Here is a 14,804-nt window from a genome sequence, read left to right as displayed (position 1 = left end):
TATAGTCTTCCAGGAAGTCAGAAAAACTCTGCTGGGACGACTATACAAGGTAGACAATTCCCAAACTTCTAAGGACTGCTGACATTAGTCTGTAAGACAGGCAGGTGATTGCCATTTACAGTAGACAACAGCACTATCGTAAGGGGGAAAGAGAGCAGAGTCAATGCTTATGGCACACTGACAGGTCTACAGGGAAGTCCTCCCTGGCCTCCTAAAATCTCCAAGGTGTACCCACTGAGCTCTCAGCATCTTCACCTGCTCATCCCCCCAACCCCAGCTCACAGCGCAGGGGGGCGCCTCGTTCCCAGAGCACTTACTTCCTAGCCCTAGCACAAAGACTGACCCGCCTCAAAGCACCTTCAACCCCCAACACCATTCCCCTGAACTCCCTCCGTAACTGCTGTCACAACACCAGACAAGCCTCCAGCTGCCACTTCTGAAAAGGCCACCAGATGGGGATGGTGCCGCAGGGATGGAGAGAGGATGAGCTCTGACCAGAGTCGCAGTGACTGTGCTGTGATTATTGTTTGCTTGTTTGTTTCATTTGAATATTTGAACGTGAATGGTTCAAATAGGCTTGTAATTTTGTTTTCTTTTAAAAAGAAAATATTTAGAACATTTCCACTCAAAAAGCACATTTTCAAAATTGAAGCATTTTAAAAGTCTGCTTTCATTAGACAGTTGCATCTTGTATCCCTGAGGGCTTTTGCAAATAGTTCTGGTTTTCTTATTTTGTTTTGTTTGGGCACAACTCAAGTTGCAATTTCATGAAAATCAATGCTACACTCTCTGTTTCGAACAGAGCCCTATAAATGAAGCTGTAATAGGAGATGTGGAGATGGATTCGTTTTAATACCCCTGCCTTGATTTAATTTATATATTGTTTCTTCAGTTCTTCCTTTCTAGGTCGATTTATCATTCCGAGTTTTATTAACATCCAACACACTAATATGCTTGGGAAAAAGATGGAAAACTCCAAACTCACAATGATGCCCAGCTGTAGTCCCAAATCAGGCTGACCTGCCTGAAGGGGTGTTTTAGTTGGCCTGATTTTCCTAGGACTTCAGAGAAGTAAGTCTTGCTTCCAAATCAAGGGAAAGGATTTCTAGAACTGCCGGGTACTGCATGGGGCCCTGTCATGCTGTTTATTAGTCAGGAGTGTTCTAACAGAACACGTGGGTTCTCATTGCAAATTTGCAACTGTTCATAATAGCTCAATGTTTTTCCTAAGAGTTTTCTGTTTGGTTTCAATAATTATGGGTATTATAAAACACCTCAATGATAAATCTTACAAACTCTACTAAAGTATATACCTCGGTAAAAACAATCATGTAGGGGCTTCCCTGGTGGCGCAGTGGTTAGAAATCCGCCTGCCAATGCAGGGGACACGGGTTCGTGCCCCGGTCCGGGAGGATCCCACACGCCGCGGAGCGGCTAGGCCCGTGAGCCACAACTACTGAGCCTGCGCGTCTGGAGCCTGTGCTCCGCAACGGGAGAGGCCGCGACAGTGAGAGGCCCGTGCACCGCGATGAAGAGTGGCCCCCGCTCGCCGCAACTGGAGAAAGCCCTTGCACAGAAACTAAGACCCAACACATCCAAAAATAAATAAATAAATAAATTAAAAAAAAAAAAAACAATCGTATCTTAATAAGGCAGAAAATATTTGTAAATGTAAAAATAGATTATGGGTGACATCCAAAGAATCCAGTTATTAAATAGGAAAAAGAAAATAAATACACTGTATGAAAATATACATTATCATAAATACAACTGACATAATATGCTTGGGTGGTAGCATACAAGTATGATTTGGAGTTGGGGCCCCTCTGATTTTTCTTTTTCTTTTTTTTAATAGTCACAAAACATAAGCTAGCAAGGTGAGAGTAAGAAGTGATGATGCAGCCCGGCCTGGTGGCTTCCTGGCCTTAATGAAATGGCACATCTGATGTTTCAAATGATCCATCACATGGTCTTTCAAAGTCGCAGATGGTGATAGTTGAAAAAAATCATGCAAATGGAAAGGAAGTAGGAAACTCTTTGAAGCTTTCCTTGCTAGTGGATACAGTGGATGTAATGAATTTCCTATGGCGGAAGTGCACAGTAAGAGAGAACAGGACGGGCCCCTGCTGTCCCCAGTGACTGGGTCTCAGCGTGCAGGCCCCTTCTAAGGGGCTTTAACCCAGTGTCTTCTTCAAGCCGAGGACCACTGAGTTCTCACCTCCCCAGCGCCTGGAGCATCTCCCTGGGTGTCAGACAGACCCCTCAGGCCTTGCGTGCCCCAAGATGAACATCTCCATCCTCGATTTGCTTCTCTTCCAGTATCTTCTACCTCAGTTCCTTGTTTCTAACACCCACAGGCTCCCGCAAGCCTGAACCCTCACTTTGCTTCCCCTGCTCCCACCCTCCTGGCAGCAGCCAAGTCTGCCCCAACCCGCTGTTCCTCTCAAGCCCCAAGGCCTCTGCCCTTCTTGGCCATGGTCACCTCTCTCAGACTCAGAGGCAGCTTCTGGCGGTCCCTGTCTCTGCAGCCTCGCCCTGCTGGCTCCTTCTGCACTGTTGACAAATTAGAGATCATCACCAGCTGCTTCAAAACCCTAAAGCCCCAGGGCCTTAGGATGAAGACCAGTCTCCCCCCAGGACACTCCATCCTCTCTGCAAACCAGCCCCTTCCTCCCTCGTTTAATCCCCCAGCAACCCCAGGGGACACTCAGCCAGCCCCAGCAGGGAAGGAGACACAGACAGGAGTCCTTCAGGGGCCTGCACTCCTGGAACAGCCCAAACTGGACCTGGGTTTCCAGTAGGCTGAGGCTGGGGCTTCCCTGTTAGGACCCGGGAACAATGTCCCCCAAAGGCCGGGGCTTGGGAAACCTGCAGACCTTCTATCCTTATAACTTCTCAACTTCAGGGACCTCCAAACTGTCTTCCAACCAATGAGTGGATAATTCACCTGGATACTTCAACTCTGCCACAGCGCAGCCCCAGGTACTATGGGGGACACGGCAATGAATGGAGCCTGGTTCCCTGCTCCCGAGGAGCTGGCAGCCAAGCATGTGCGAGGTATGTGATGTAATATCCGTCAGACTCTCATATTCCTTACTTCAGCCCCAAATCTCACATCTAATAGGACAAGGGTTCTCTTTACTGGTGACCTCTCTGGGAGCACAGGCAACCTCAGCTGATCCCCAGAAGAGGTGCCCTGGGGTAAAGGGCAGAGAGTATCTTCAGGGTAATCAACTTGTTACCTTATTACCAAGACCAAACTGAGCCCAAATATGCCCAGCGCAGGACCACACTGGACTGTGGAACCTGGGATTTTGACACCATGGGGTTTATGCACCATCTTAGAACTTACAGGTGATGTGTGGCCAGGTAAACCCCATTGGACAGCCCTTCCTCCTGGGGCTCTGTATCCCAACCAAACCCCCAACCACCAGCAGCGCTCAGCAAAACACACTTCAGAATGCACAGGAGAAGATTTGAATTTGGAATACAGATAGAATTTGTTTTAAATTCGGAATTTGAGGCAACTGACTTCTGTGAATCACTCATGTCTCAATATCTGATCAATCATGAGCTGCTGGAAGTTATATCTCATCATCATACATTGTCACTTCCCACTGGACCCACATGGTAGGGTTCACACAGGGCTTTCATGTGTACTTTTTCATCTGCTCATCAAAACCACCCTCTAAGGTAAGGGTTGGCATAAGGGGCATCTACCCTCAGGGATTAAATAACTTCCCACTGAGTGAGCTGGAACCCTAGCCTGTCTTCTCTAACTCAGCACTCTTGCCATATAAGGGTACCTGTTTTTAATTGTTCTAAGATTACAGGTCTTACCTTTCCCTTGTAAACACATTCTGTGCAATCATTCGCTTCTAGGAGTAATAATCAGTTCATTTCTGGTGGTCTAATTAATACTCTTGCCAAGTTACATTCCTTCCATGGACCCATACAATTTGTTTCTCTTCTGGCAGGTCCTGGATTAATTACACAACACCTTAACAGGCCCACTACCTCCTGATTTACATACAATGAATCATTCAAAGGTGAAAACTGATGTGTATAAGACAAATTGCACGGTTTACACAAAATCTAGAACAGTTTTTAAGAGGTTTATAGAAACATTCACATTTAAATATTTTAGAACAAACTGGTATACCTATCTGTAGTATGTAGGGAGATAAGACAGTATTACCAACAAAATATCACCTCTAATAAAATATTTACTTAGTACACAGTGTGAAAGAGACAGAAAAGATTCTTACATTTGGGCTATATTCTGTAAAGGGAAATATTTCAGATTATTCTTTTCATTTATACTTTTCCTTTGGGCCCTCTTAATCAAACTGATTCCCTTCACTTGAGAACAGGGAAGTCATCACCATGCTTCTTCTAAAACCCACCTTTCCAGCCCGGCCTCCTGTGGAGGTGAAAGAGGTGACGTGAGGGTGATGGGCACATTGGATCCAGACGAAGGTCTCGAGGAGTGATGAGGGTTGTTGCCAAAGTTGCTGTATCTGGAGAGTGCAGAGATTTAAGTTGTGGGGCAGGAAGGGACAGAAAAATGAGTACAAGTCAATAAATGAATAACACTTGGCAAACTATGTTAATTTTTGCAAGAAAAACAGGTCTGGAAATGCTAGCACTGTTAGTGATTACCCTAACTTGAAGAAACTTGGTAACTTCTTTGTTTTATTTCTCATCAGAAAAATTTCCCAAAGTCAAAAACTATTAGGCAGCAGGATTTATGACAAAGGGTTTAAATAAAACCCTCATATTTCCTTTCTTTTTAAGTGTACATTAAAACTAGTTGCTAACATAAATCAAGAATCCAAATTACTTTCAATTGAATCTGAAGATTTTCTTGCCTCTCGTGGTGGCACAATTAGCATTAATTGCATCAAAGGTCTGCAGAAAATACCAGATGATTAGCTAAAGCAACATCGGATTAAAAATTCTCCTTTAGGTGTTTCTGAATCAATTTCATCCATTAAATGCTATAATCTCATCACATGCCCAACGATCAAGGAGAAACTGTCCCCAGACCTTCTAGGCTGGCCTGATGCTTAGAGGTGCACGTATTCGATGTTTTCATCCAATATTTCCCTAGAACCAAAATTATAGCCACTAGGTTTAAATGAGCTTTTATCATTTCCCAGTCATCTCTAACAAGTTTCAGGATTTGTAAAATTCTAGAGTTTTCTTTGTTTTTCAGAATAGCTGTTCTTTAGCTATCTATTTGTATTTAGCTATCGTGATCAGAGCTTTGCCTCACAACCACCTCAGCTACAAGGTAGGGCCGACTCCTTCTTCTAAACTGGTGAGGACACAGTACTGGAGTGTGTGGGACCCCAAGGGTCACTATGATATAAGTGCACAAAGACCTTCCCCCATGCAGTGAATCCAATATAAACTCCCACCAACTAACCATTCTAGGAAGCAATTTGACCTCAAAATGTGGATACCCCTTGACCAAGTAGGTCTACTTTTGGGGCGTTAACATAACTTTATGGTTATTTATATACTAAAAGTATCACACAGGAAGATACTCACTGGAACCTCATTGAGATCATGGCAAAAAACTGGAAACTACCCAACCAGGTAACAATGTGAGAATGGTTAAGAAAGTATGATGTAACATTCGTCAATGGAAGATTACACAACAATTAAAATGATTGCCAATTTATAAGTGATAACATGGCAAATGGTTATAATGTACGTGTACGTGAGAGTGTGTGTGTGTGTATAAATATACACACACACACATACTGCATGTCACATCAAGATATAATATTACACATTGAGTTTGATCACAATTGTAAAAAATATTCTTAAAGGTTAAAAACCACGTGTAGAAAAAAGTGTAAAAAAACAGGCCATCTATTTTTAAAAGTGGAATACGGAGGTGAAATTTCAGTTTTCCTTAATAAATTACATTATTATAATGGGAAATAAAATACTTATATTATCCCAAATCTACCCTGTGTTGCTAAGTCTGGTGTGTTGGCTGTTGCTCTTCTAATCTGCTTATTTGGTATCATGTGTCAGCCTGTGCTAAGTACCAGGCACTCTGGCAGGCAGATGGGGACTCATAATACTACCCCACCACCCTCCCCTGTTAACATACCACCTTCCTGGGACTTGGTTTCTGGACACTCATCTTCTCCTCTCTTAAAGCCCCAACACTCTACCTGTCCAACAGGTTGTTTACTGCTTCTCCAAGTGAGTATTGGCTTGATTTTTCAAGAGGGCCCCCAATTATACAAATATTGAATCACTATGCTGTACACCTGAAACCAATATAACGTTATGTCAATTACACCTAAATAAAAAAATTTAAAAAGAGGGCCCCCAAAACCACAGGCCACAGGGAAGACAGAAAAGCAAAGGACGAGAATATACAAAAGAAAGGAAGCAGCAGAGAGGGGAGCACAAGCTCATCAGGGAAGAGAGGGAGAGAAGCAGGAGGCAGTGGGCCCCACTTGGGAGGGAAGGACGCTGCCCAGGTCCTCCAAGTCCTCAGAGACAGGCCCCGGGCTCCAGCTTCAGCCCTGCGTCACCCAGCTGCCTGGACACTAAACTTGTTATTCTACGCAAGCATCTAAAACCATCCCCTTCCCAACCAAAAGTGGGCATCCCGGAGAATGTTTTAACAGGATTACTTTACTAAAATTATGTTTCGATGACGTTATGGAAATAAAAGAAGCATAGTGTCGTTTTCCCTCTTTTGGTTTTTCTACTGGTTGAGCAATTAATTCAACGACCTCATGGTCTGTCTAATTTTGCTTCTGAATTTCAGCCAAACTAACTGGATCATACAATTCACTCAATTCACTACACGGCGTTTTTTGGTTTTGTTTGTTTGTTTGTTTGTTTGTTTAACATCTTTATTGGAGTATAATTGCTTTACAATGGTGTGTTAGTGTTTGTATTTTTAAAAAATTCTTTTTAATGACTAACTGGTTGGTCTCTATTATAACCCATGCAATTGCAGTCAACCACTGAGCAGTCAAATCTGTGGCCATACAGACCTCCGAAAACCACAGTGAGTGAACATCAGAAAATTAATTGGTACGCACGATATTTATACAATATTCAAATTCCTGTCAAATGATTAAAAAATTGTAAACTTTTCTCAGTGAAATCCAAGCCAATCTTCATTCACAAGCATGCAGCTGCTTTTCTCAATTTATGTGTATATTTGTTTTGTCCATTTCCATGTTTCTATTGCTCTCATCCCCCAGGACTGTCAGTGGTACTGAAGCCTGGGGACCAAGTGGGAGGGACCTGGGTCCCAGGAAAGCCCCGTCAGAAGCTGTGAGACCATCACCATCCCGGGCTAACACCACCCTGCTGGGGAAGATGAGGTTGCCAAGATATTTTTTCTTCCGGTCAAATGTGCAGCTCCTACCCTGTACACGGATACTGTTCTTGGGGAACGTGAGAGCTATGTTGGATGCATTTCATGAAAACTGTGTGAAAGATCACAATAACTGAGAATTTTAGACCTAAAAGACACTGGTAGAGGACTTGTGGTTTGGAGGTGCTCAAACTGGAGGCCACGTACTCCTGATGGTATACAAAGCCATTCTGGTAGACACCATTCCCCACGTACCCAACCTCTCTGTGCCTCAGTTTCCTCACTGTATATAAGGGCTAGAAATAGAACCTACCTCTTCAGGGTTAAGTGATACTTTAAAGTACAGGGCTTGGCTCTCAATAAATGCTCAATAAATGTTAGCAATTATTATTATTACTCTTAATATGGGAGTGGCCATCAGTCAATACTGACTTTTATTATTGACTTTGGACAACTGATTGTTTAAAATATGCAAACCCTCTGCTCCCCATTCCCCGCTCTGCAGAGAGGTCCTGATCCAGGCATCAGTGTAGGGCAGGCACACAGGCAAGCTGACAAGCACCTGCTGAAAATTCCCCCTGCCGTTTTGATTTGCACACCTCCCTCCCTCTGCCTCATCTCCGGTTTGCATAAGAATCATTGAGGTGTCCATACTTAAATAACGTAATTATACTAATGCCTGTGAAGTGATTCAAACTGCAATTGTTTGCCATCTCATGGGAAGCTATGAGCAATGTCTGAAAGAAAATCACATACATTAGAATAAAAACAGAAAGCTACAGAAAAGGGAAAGGAGATAAAGAAAAGACACCCACCTATTGGAAGAGAAAGACCGGAAGTTGTAAGGCTCGGAGGCAGAATACGTGCTCGGATGGAGAGAATCAGAGGAACTGTTAAAGGAAGGAAAACCCCACTCAAAACGCTGCCTGGAAAGCTGGCAAAGCACCTGGCTGCCTTCTGCAGATCAAAAGAGAGCCCGTGCCAGAGAGATGGGCTTGAGATGTGTAGATTTTGACAGACTGTGCATATTTTTACAAACTTAAATTCAAAAATCCATTTTTAGTAATTACGTTATGACACAAGAGCTCCTCAATTCAAGCAGCTGGAATTTTCTTCTGCCTTTTGCCTACATACTGGTAATTGGTGAGCGCTCAGGGAGTTCACACCACAACTGCTCTCTGCTCTGACTGGAATCTCCGCAAACGCAGCGAACGAAAGACAAGCCAGAGGATGCAGCTAACACGCTGCGTCACCGTCCCCGGGTTAGCCTCGCGCAGGCCATCACGTGGGCCGGATCTACCTGCTTTCCTGCTGGGATTCGGCTTCCTTTTCCTTGGTGGACAAGGGCGAATCCTCAAAGTCATAGGAGAAGAGGTGGAAGGGGCTGTGAAGCACATAGGGCAGCTTTTCTACGGTCGGTGACGCCTTCGCGGGGCCGGGTGCGGCGCGGAAGGGCTGAGAAGCCGGGGAGGGCGTGGAGGGCGCGCGCAGGGAAGGCCCTGAGGACCCTCCGCGCAAGGCGGTCGCCGCTGCACTGCCGGCCGGGAGCTGCTTTCCCGGTGAGGAGGCACTGGAGGCCGCGGGGAGGGCCGGACTCTCGGGCGCAGCATCCTTTCCGGTGGGGACCTGCTCTGAGGCAGGGCTGGCCTCGACGCTGGGTCAGCAGGGAGGAGAGGAGGAGGGGGAAGGAAGGGGAGGGAAAGAGATTTGGGAGAGAGGGAGCAAAAGTTAGGAAAGAGAAAAAGACACGTAGAAGCTCACTACTGTTAGGGCCGCTCATTTAAGAGTCCAGCTGTGTTTCTTGACCTGCAGCATAAAAGCCAGAAGCCCTGGTTTTCCCAATAATCCTGGCGCCCTGAGCTTGCCAATCTGGGGGGTAAGACCCACCTAGCCTCTGAGCATACAAGGGCCTTTATGAGGGGATTTAGTGGAAGCTCAAAGGCTCTTCTGCACCTGTCCCTCAATCCCCAAGTTTCTCCCCACTGGTTGTGTCGGCACCGGAATTTCCACAATTTGAACTTCATTTCTTTGTCTTGATCAAACAGGGGATCTGCCCTCCTCCTGAAACACCCAAACTTGAGGGCGAGGTATCCCACAAGCCCCATACTTAACAGTCAGTGCTTTCAGATCCTTTCTGGAAAGCAAGTGTGGAGAAGGAGAAAAGATGCCAGCAAGAAATGCAAAGAGCTGGAAATGAGGGGCCGGCAGAGTGAAGACATTTTGCCCGGTTCACACTTCCCCCAGGGCCTCCTCTACCACTAAGCCCTAGATGTCTAGACTCCTGCAGGCAGGCCTCATTCTGCCACAGATACAGTTATGAAGACTTTCCATCTTCAGGGGACTGGATTTAGACCACTTAGACAATTTGAAGCCTACCTTTGTAACAGGAGAATCTACATTAAACTCTGCATTTTTCAAAACCATAGTCCTTTTCCCAGAGAACTTGACCCCCAGCCATGCCCACTTGGGAACAGGATGTGAGCTGTTTTTTTTCCTACCTCAAATCCAGAGCTCCATCTGTATATAAGGGCAGGGACATACCGGTTTCCCTGGCTCAAGGGGAAGATGGGATGAGACCACACTGCAGTGCCCAGGGCAGGCCTGGCACAGGTGGTACACACACACAGGGGGCACACGTGGTGGGCACACATGGCGGGCAAACACAAGGAAGCAGCCAGCAGGAAGGGGAAGCAGTGGAAGACACCAAGCCCACAGAAGTAAGCAGAATCTTTCCCACCACTTTTAAGTCTAGTAGGTTGACATCAGGGAAGAAATAACATCCAGATCAATGTTAATGAACACCGTGGTTAAGATCAAACGCTGGTGTTTAATATGCACACCTTTGCTTCCTAAAACTGAAAAGTCTAACTGTATAGTCTCTGATGAAGACACCCTCCAGAATCAGTCATATAGTCAAAGACACTGCAGAGGATAGGATAAACCACCATCTACCTGTGTAAATAACAATCCCATGTAAAGACAGCACCAGTCAGTAGGGACGCCTTTGGAGGCTGCTCTTTCCAGCCAGATTCTTCCATCTGGTCTGTAGGTGCTGCTGAACTGTTTGAGCCCCTGAGAGTGAAAAGTTTGTGGGTGGGACATACCATGCACATTTAAGCACGTGTGGAGCCACACCGATGTATTTATTGAGGGTCCACAAAATTTTCTGTGACTCATTTTTGACCTAAGGTGGGACTGTCAACTGAACCTCCTCCCTTCCCAGAGCATCCCTAACTAAAGTCACTACCCCCAAGCATGGCACTCGGCATGGGCGGGGGCCCTTGGTTAATGCCGACCTTTCTCCCCATCTCATTCTGGAATGTGTACCTCACTCTCTGTCACTAGGTCATTCCTTTCCTCTCTCTACATCCTGCTGGCTTCTTCCCGGACATTTCCAAAGGGGGGAAGCAATCAGTTCAGAGAGGATTCCACGACCCCTGGGAGTGGTGGGCATCTCAGCACGTCAAATGAGCCTGCCTGAGAACTTTTATGTGTGCCGGTGGCCCCGAGAATGAGGCCACAGCAGCAAAGAATCACATTAACTTTGAACTTGGTAAGAGAAAGATTTTACCCTAATTCATCCAAGATCCTTTTGACTTTGCTTATTTGTGGAAAAACTAACAGCAACAATATCAGTTTGCAGCGTAATCAATCAAGTGAAGGAACCATTCAGTTATAGAATTATTTTTGAATATCAGAAAATGAACTTACCCATGATCAATTTTTATTTTTCATACAGACATCATTTGGGGAAAATACCACAAAATTTACACATCTCTGCAAGGTGCCTGTGTCTGTTAACATTGCCCGAAGACAGAAAGGATGCACCTTGGAGAGGTGAGTGGAGGACAGAAAACTCCCCCAAAGGGCTGTAGAGCTATGGTAGTTGTTCTAGGCATGCAAATAAATGCTGGGAATTTTTTCTACACTATATGGGGTGAAAAGTGTTTCTGTCCATTTGGATAAAAATCAAAATGCATTATTCCTACAGCAGACATCCACACATTATAGATAACATTGTACTGGTAAAATTAGTAGGAAGAAGGGGACACATGGAATTATTCTTCCTACAGTGTAGAGAAGGTTAAAGTTTTCCGAGCAGAGAGGAACATCCCGTTAGGTACTGTCAATCTGACTGAGCCAAAGCACTCAACGAGGGAGGGGACAGTGGGGAGAAAAGCTCCTGGGTGTGTCTCCCATAAAGCAAGGTTAGGAAGGCAGCGTTTGAGTAAAACACGGTTCTCTAGGGAAAACGTGCTCAGTTATTTCTATAAAACTAGTCACTCTGTGGCTCCGTGTAAACGTTTGCCAGTGGGAGCTAGTGAGGAAGGGAGGCGGCTACTGAAGGTTGGCTGCAAACTATCCCTTAGGAAGGAGACTCCAGGCTTTTGGTGGGAGCCAGGGAGTGTCCAGCCCTCGGTACCTGTCCTCGCCCGGACAGGGGGCATCGTCATCTTTCTCTTCCTCTGAATTGGGCTCCGTGACTGGCTGCTCCTCTTCCTCCTCCTCCTCCTCCTCCTCCTCAACCCTGAGGCAAGGCCAGGAAAAGAGAAATGCACACAGAGACAAGATGGAAAAGCAAGATAAGCATTACAGACAAACAGGAAGATGAAGCAAAAAAAAATCCAGCTGGCTGAGATGAAAAGAGCACACTTAGAGGAGACAGTTGTGAGATGGGGAAATTTAAGTGTGGGCTGGAGATGCAATAACCTAGCACAAGCCAAATTTCTTTGTCAAGTTGGCTGGATGCTACTGCCTGCATCCCCCGACCCCGCTCCTCCCATCCCCCTACCACACATGATTCACAACAGCTTCTGGCCTTGGGCAGGCCTCCCAGGTGGTTCTCCTTCTGCATACAGAGTCATGCAGTGGCTGTTCTCAGGGCTGCCCAGCGCCTGCAGCGAGAAGTCCTCATGTCTTCAGTGCATTCCTTCCTGCACCACCCTCTACGGTTGGTTTTTGCATGTCACTCCCTCATTCTCAGTCAATGTGTTTGGGGGTGGGGGGCTGATTCTCCCCCCCGCCACTTCAAGGGTTAACACATGGTCCAGGTGGAGTCAATCTGGGCCACCCCTGGGATTTCTCCTGGTGCCTTCAGGGATGAGAAGGTACAAGGACACCCTAAGTCTAGTGGAGGAAGGCTGCCTGTGAGTGACCCCGGCCCAAGAACAGCAGAGTTGGAGAAAGAGGGACGGAGGTGGAGAGAGAGGAAAGCAGTCTCCATGGCAATTTTAACACTTGCATCTAATACTTTTGAAGCTTCACCCTGGCCTTTCACTAACAGAAGATAATAACTTTTCATTTTTGCTTAAGGTAGTTTAACTTGGGTTTTGCCCTTGCAGCTAAACAAGTACAGACTTTGATAACTGAATCATTACCCTCCTTTGGCCTCTAAATCCTATCAACATGTGACTTATGTGATGTAAGTGTTCCATGTGGAACACTTACCCAAGCTTCTCAATCCCTTGCCAAAGGGATTAAAACTCCTTAACTCCAATGACCTTCATCTTTGTTCACTTCAGGCCCTCACAGGCTGGACCTCACCATCGCACCTAAGTAGCCCACCTTGGAAACCTTACATCCAAACTTCTGCGCCCCGACCACAAGCCCCCATTTCCCCAAATCTCTCATTCCTCTCCTCCCACCATAACTCTTCTGCAATCTCAGTGTCCTCCTCTACTTCCTAAATGTCCACCAGCTCCTTCTTGCCTTCAATCCTTATGAATCGACCGTTTCCCACTGTAGGCATCATTCTGCCAAAATCTGTAACTCTTTTGCCCCACTCTCCTTCAGTTACAGTTTTTCTTTTTACTGAAATATAAAATACATACAGAAAAGTACACGAATCACTGAGGTTTCACGGAATAGATGCATCTACATAATCAGCATTCCTTTAATGCTCCCTTCCAACTGCTTCCCTCCCCTACTTGAAACAGCACAGGTCAGCTTTGCCTGATTTTCTTCTCCATCTAAAAGGAATCATACTGTATCCAGCTCCTTTTGTTCAGTATTACACTTGTGAGATTCATCTATACTGTTATGTGTACTTGAAGATCATTCTTTCTCATTGCTGTATAGTATTCTCTTACATGAATATACTATAATTTAGTTATCCATTCTACTGTTGATGATAATCAGGTACTTTTCAGTTTGGGGTCATTTTGAATAGGGCTGTTATAGATATTGTAGTACATGTTTTTTAGTGTTTTGGGTCATAAGATATGCTTAAATTCATCTTTATTAGAAACTGTCAAACAATTTTTTAAAATGAATGAATGAATTTACATTCCCATAGATAGTATATGAGCATTCTGGTTCTTCCACATCCTTGCCAAGATTTTATGTTTTTGTCTATTTCATTTGCCATCTAATCTGTGTGTGATGATGTCTCATTGTGGTTTTACTTTGCTTTCCCTGATGACTAATGAAGATGGGCACATTATCATACTTTTAATGTCTATTTAGATATCCTCTTTTTGAAGTATCTAAGTACTTTGCCTTTAAAAAAAAGAAAGAAGAGGCTCGGACTTCCCTGGTGGCACAGTGGTTAGGCATCCCCCTGCCAATGTAGGGGACACAGATTCAATCCCTGGTCCAGGAAGATGCCATGTGCCGTGGACCAACTAAACCCATGCACCACAACTACTGAGCCTGTGCTGTAGAGCCTGCGAGCCACAACTACTGAAGCCCGAGCACCTAGAGCCTGTGCTCCGCAACAAGAGAAGCCACCGCAATGAGAAGCCTGAGCATCACAACAAAGAGTAGCGCCCACTTGCCACAACTAGAGAAAGCCCACGCGCAGCAATGAAGACTCAATGCAGCCATAAATAAATAAATAAATAAATAAATAAACTAAAAAAAAAAAAGGCTTTTTATTTTTGATTTGTAGAAATTCTTTACGTAATTTGGACGCAAGTAATTTGTCATATTCTAGTGTTGCAAATATGTTTTCCCTGTGGGTTGCCTTTGCATTCACTTCATCGTATCTTTTAATAAACATACGTTCTTAAGCTTAATGGGGCCCTATTTATCTTTTTTTCTTTGATGGTTAGTGTCTTTTTTGTCCTGTTCTTTTTTTTTTTGCTTATACCAAGGTCTTAAAGGCATTCTCTTATGTGACCCTCTAAAAGCTTTATTATATAACCTTTCCCATTTAAATTTGCAGTCCATCCATAATTTATTTAGTGTATCATATGAGATAGGGGTAAGATACATTTTATCCCCACGTGGACATACAACTGGCCCAGAACCATTTAGTAAAAAGGCCATATTTTCCCCATGTTAGTATCATCTTTATCATAAATCAAGTATATATCTGTGGGTTTCTGGACTTTTTCTCACCATTAGTCAATTTTTCTATCCTTGCATGAATACTCTGCATGAATCTTTGCATGAATACTATCTTAATTATTACAGTTTTATGATAGACCTTGACATTGCA

General features: G+C 44.7%; 1 protein-coding gene across 5 annotated transcripts in view; it reads right to left on the bottom strand.

Annotated features, from left to right (window-relative positions):
* FHOD3 (formin homology 2 domain containing 3) overlaps nucleotides 1-14,804 on the bottom strand; it is a 491,767-nt gene that overhangs the window by 134,060 nt on the left and 342,903 nt on the right. For 3 of the 5 annotated variants that reach the window (XM_036822949.1, XM_036822947.1, XM_036822948.1), the window contains exons 11-14: nucleotides 11,787-11,891; nucleotides 8,664-9,017; nucleotides 8,179-8,253; nucleotides 4,407-4,520 (exon numbers count right to left, since the gene is read on the bottom strand). In XM_036822949.1, the coding sequence (XP_036678844.1) occupies nucleotides 4,407-4,520; nucleotides 8,179-8,253; nucleotides 8,664-9,017; nucleotides 11,787-11,891 (648 nt within the window). The remainder of the gene's footprint in view (nucleotides 1-4,406; nucleotides 4,521-8,178; nucleotides 8,254-8,663; nucleotides 9,018-11,786; nucleotides 11,892-14,804) is intronic. The other 2 variants (XM_036822950.1, XM_036822951.1) reach the window with 2 other exon arrangements.

This window comes from Balaenoptera musculus, chromosome 14 (assembly GCF_009873245.2).
Source record: "Balaenoptera musculus isolate JJ_BM4_2016_0621 chromosome 14, mBalMus1.pri.v3, whole genome shotgun sequence".
Taxonomy (NCBI): Eukaryota; Metazoa; Chordata; class Mammalia; order Artiodactyla; family Balaenopteridae; genus Balaenoptera; species Balaenoptera musculus.
This window is presented reverse-complemented; position numbering and strand designations above follow the sequence as displayed.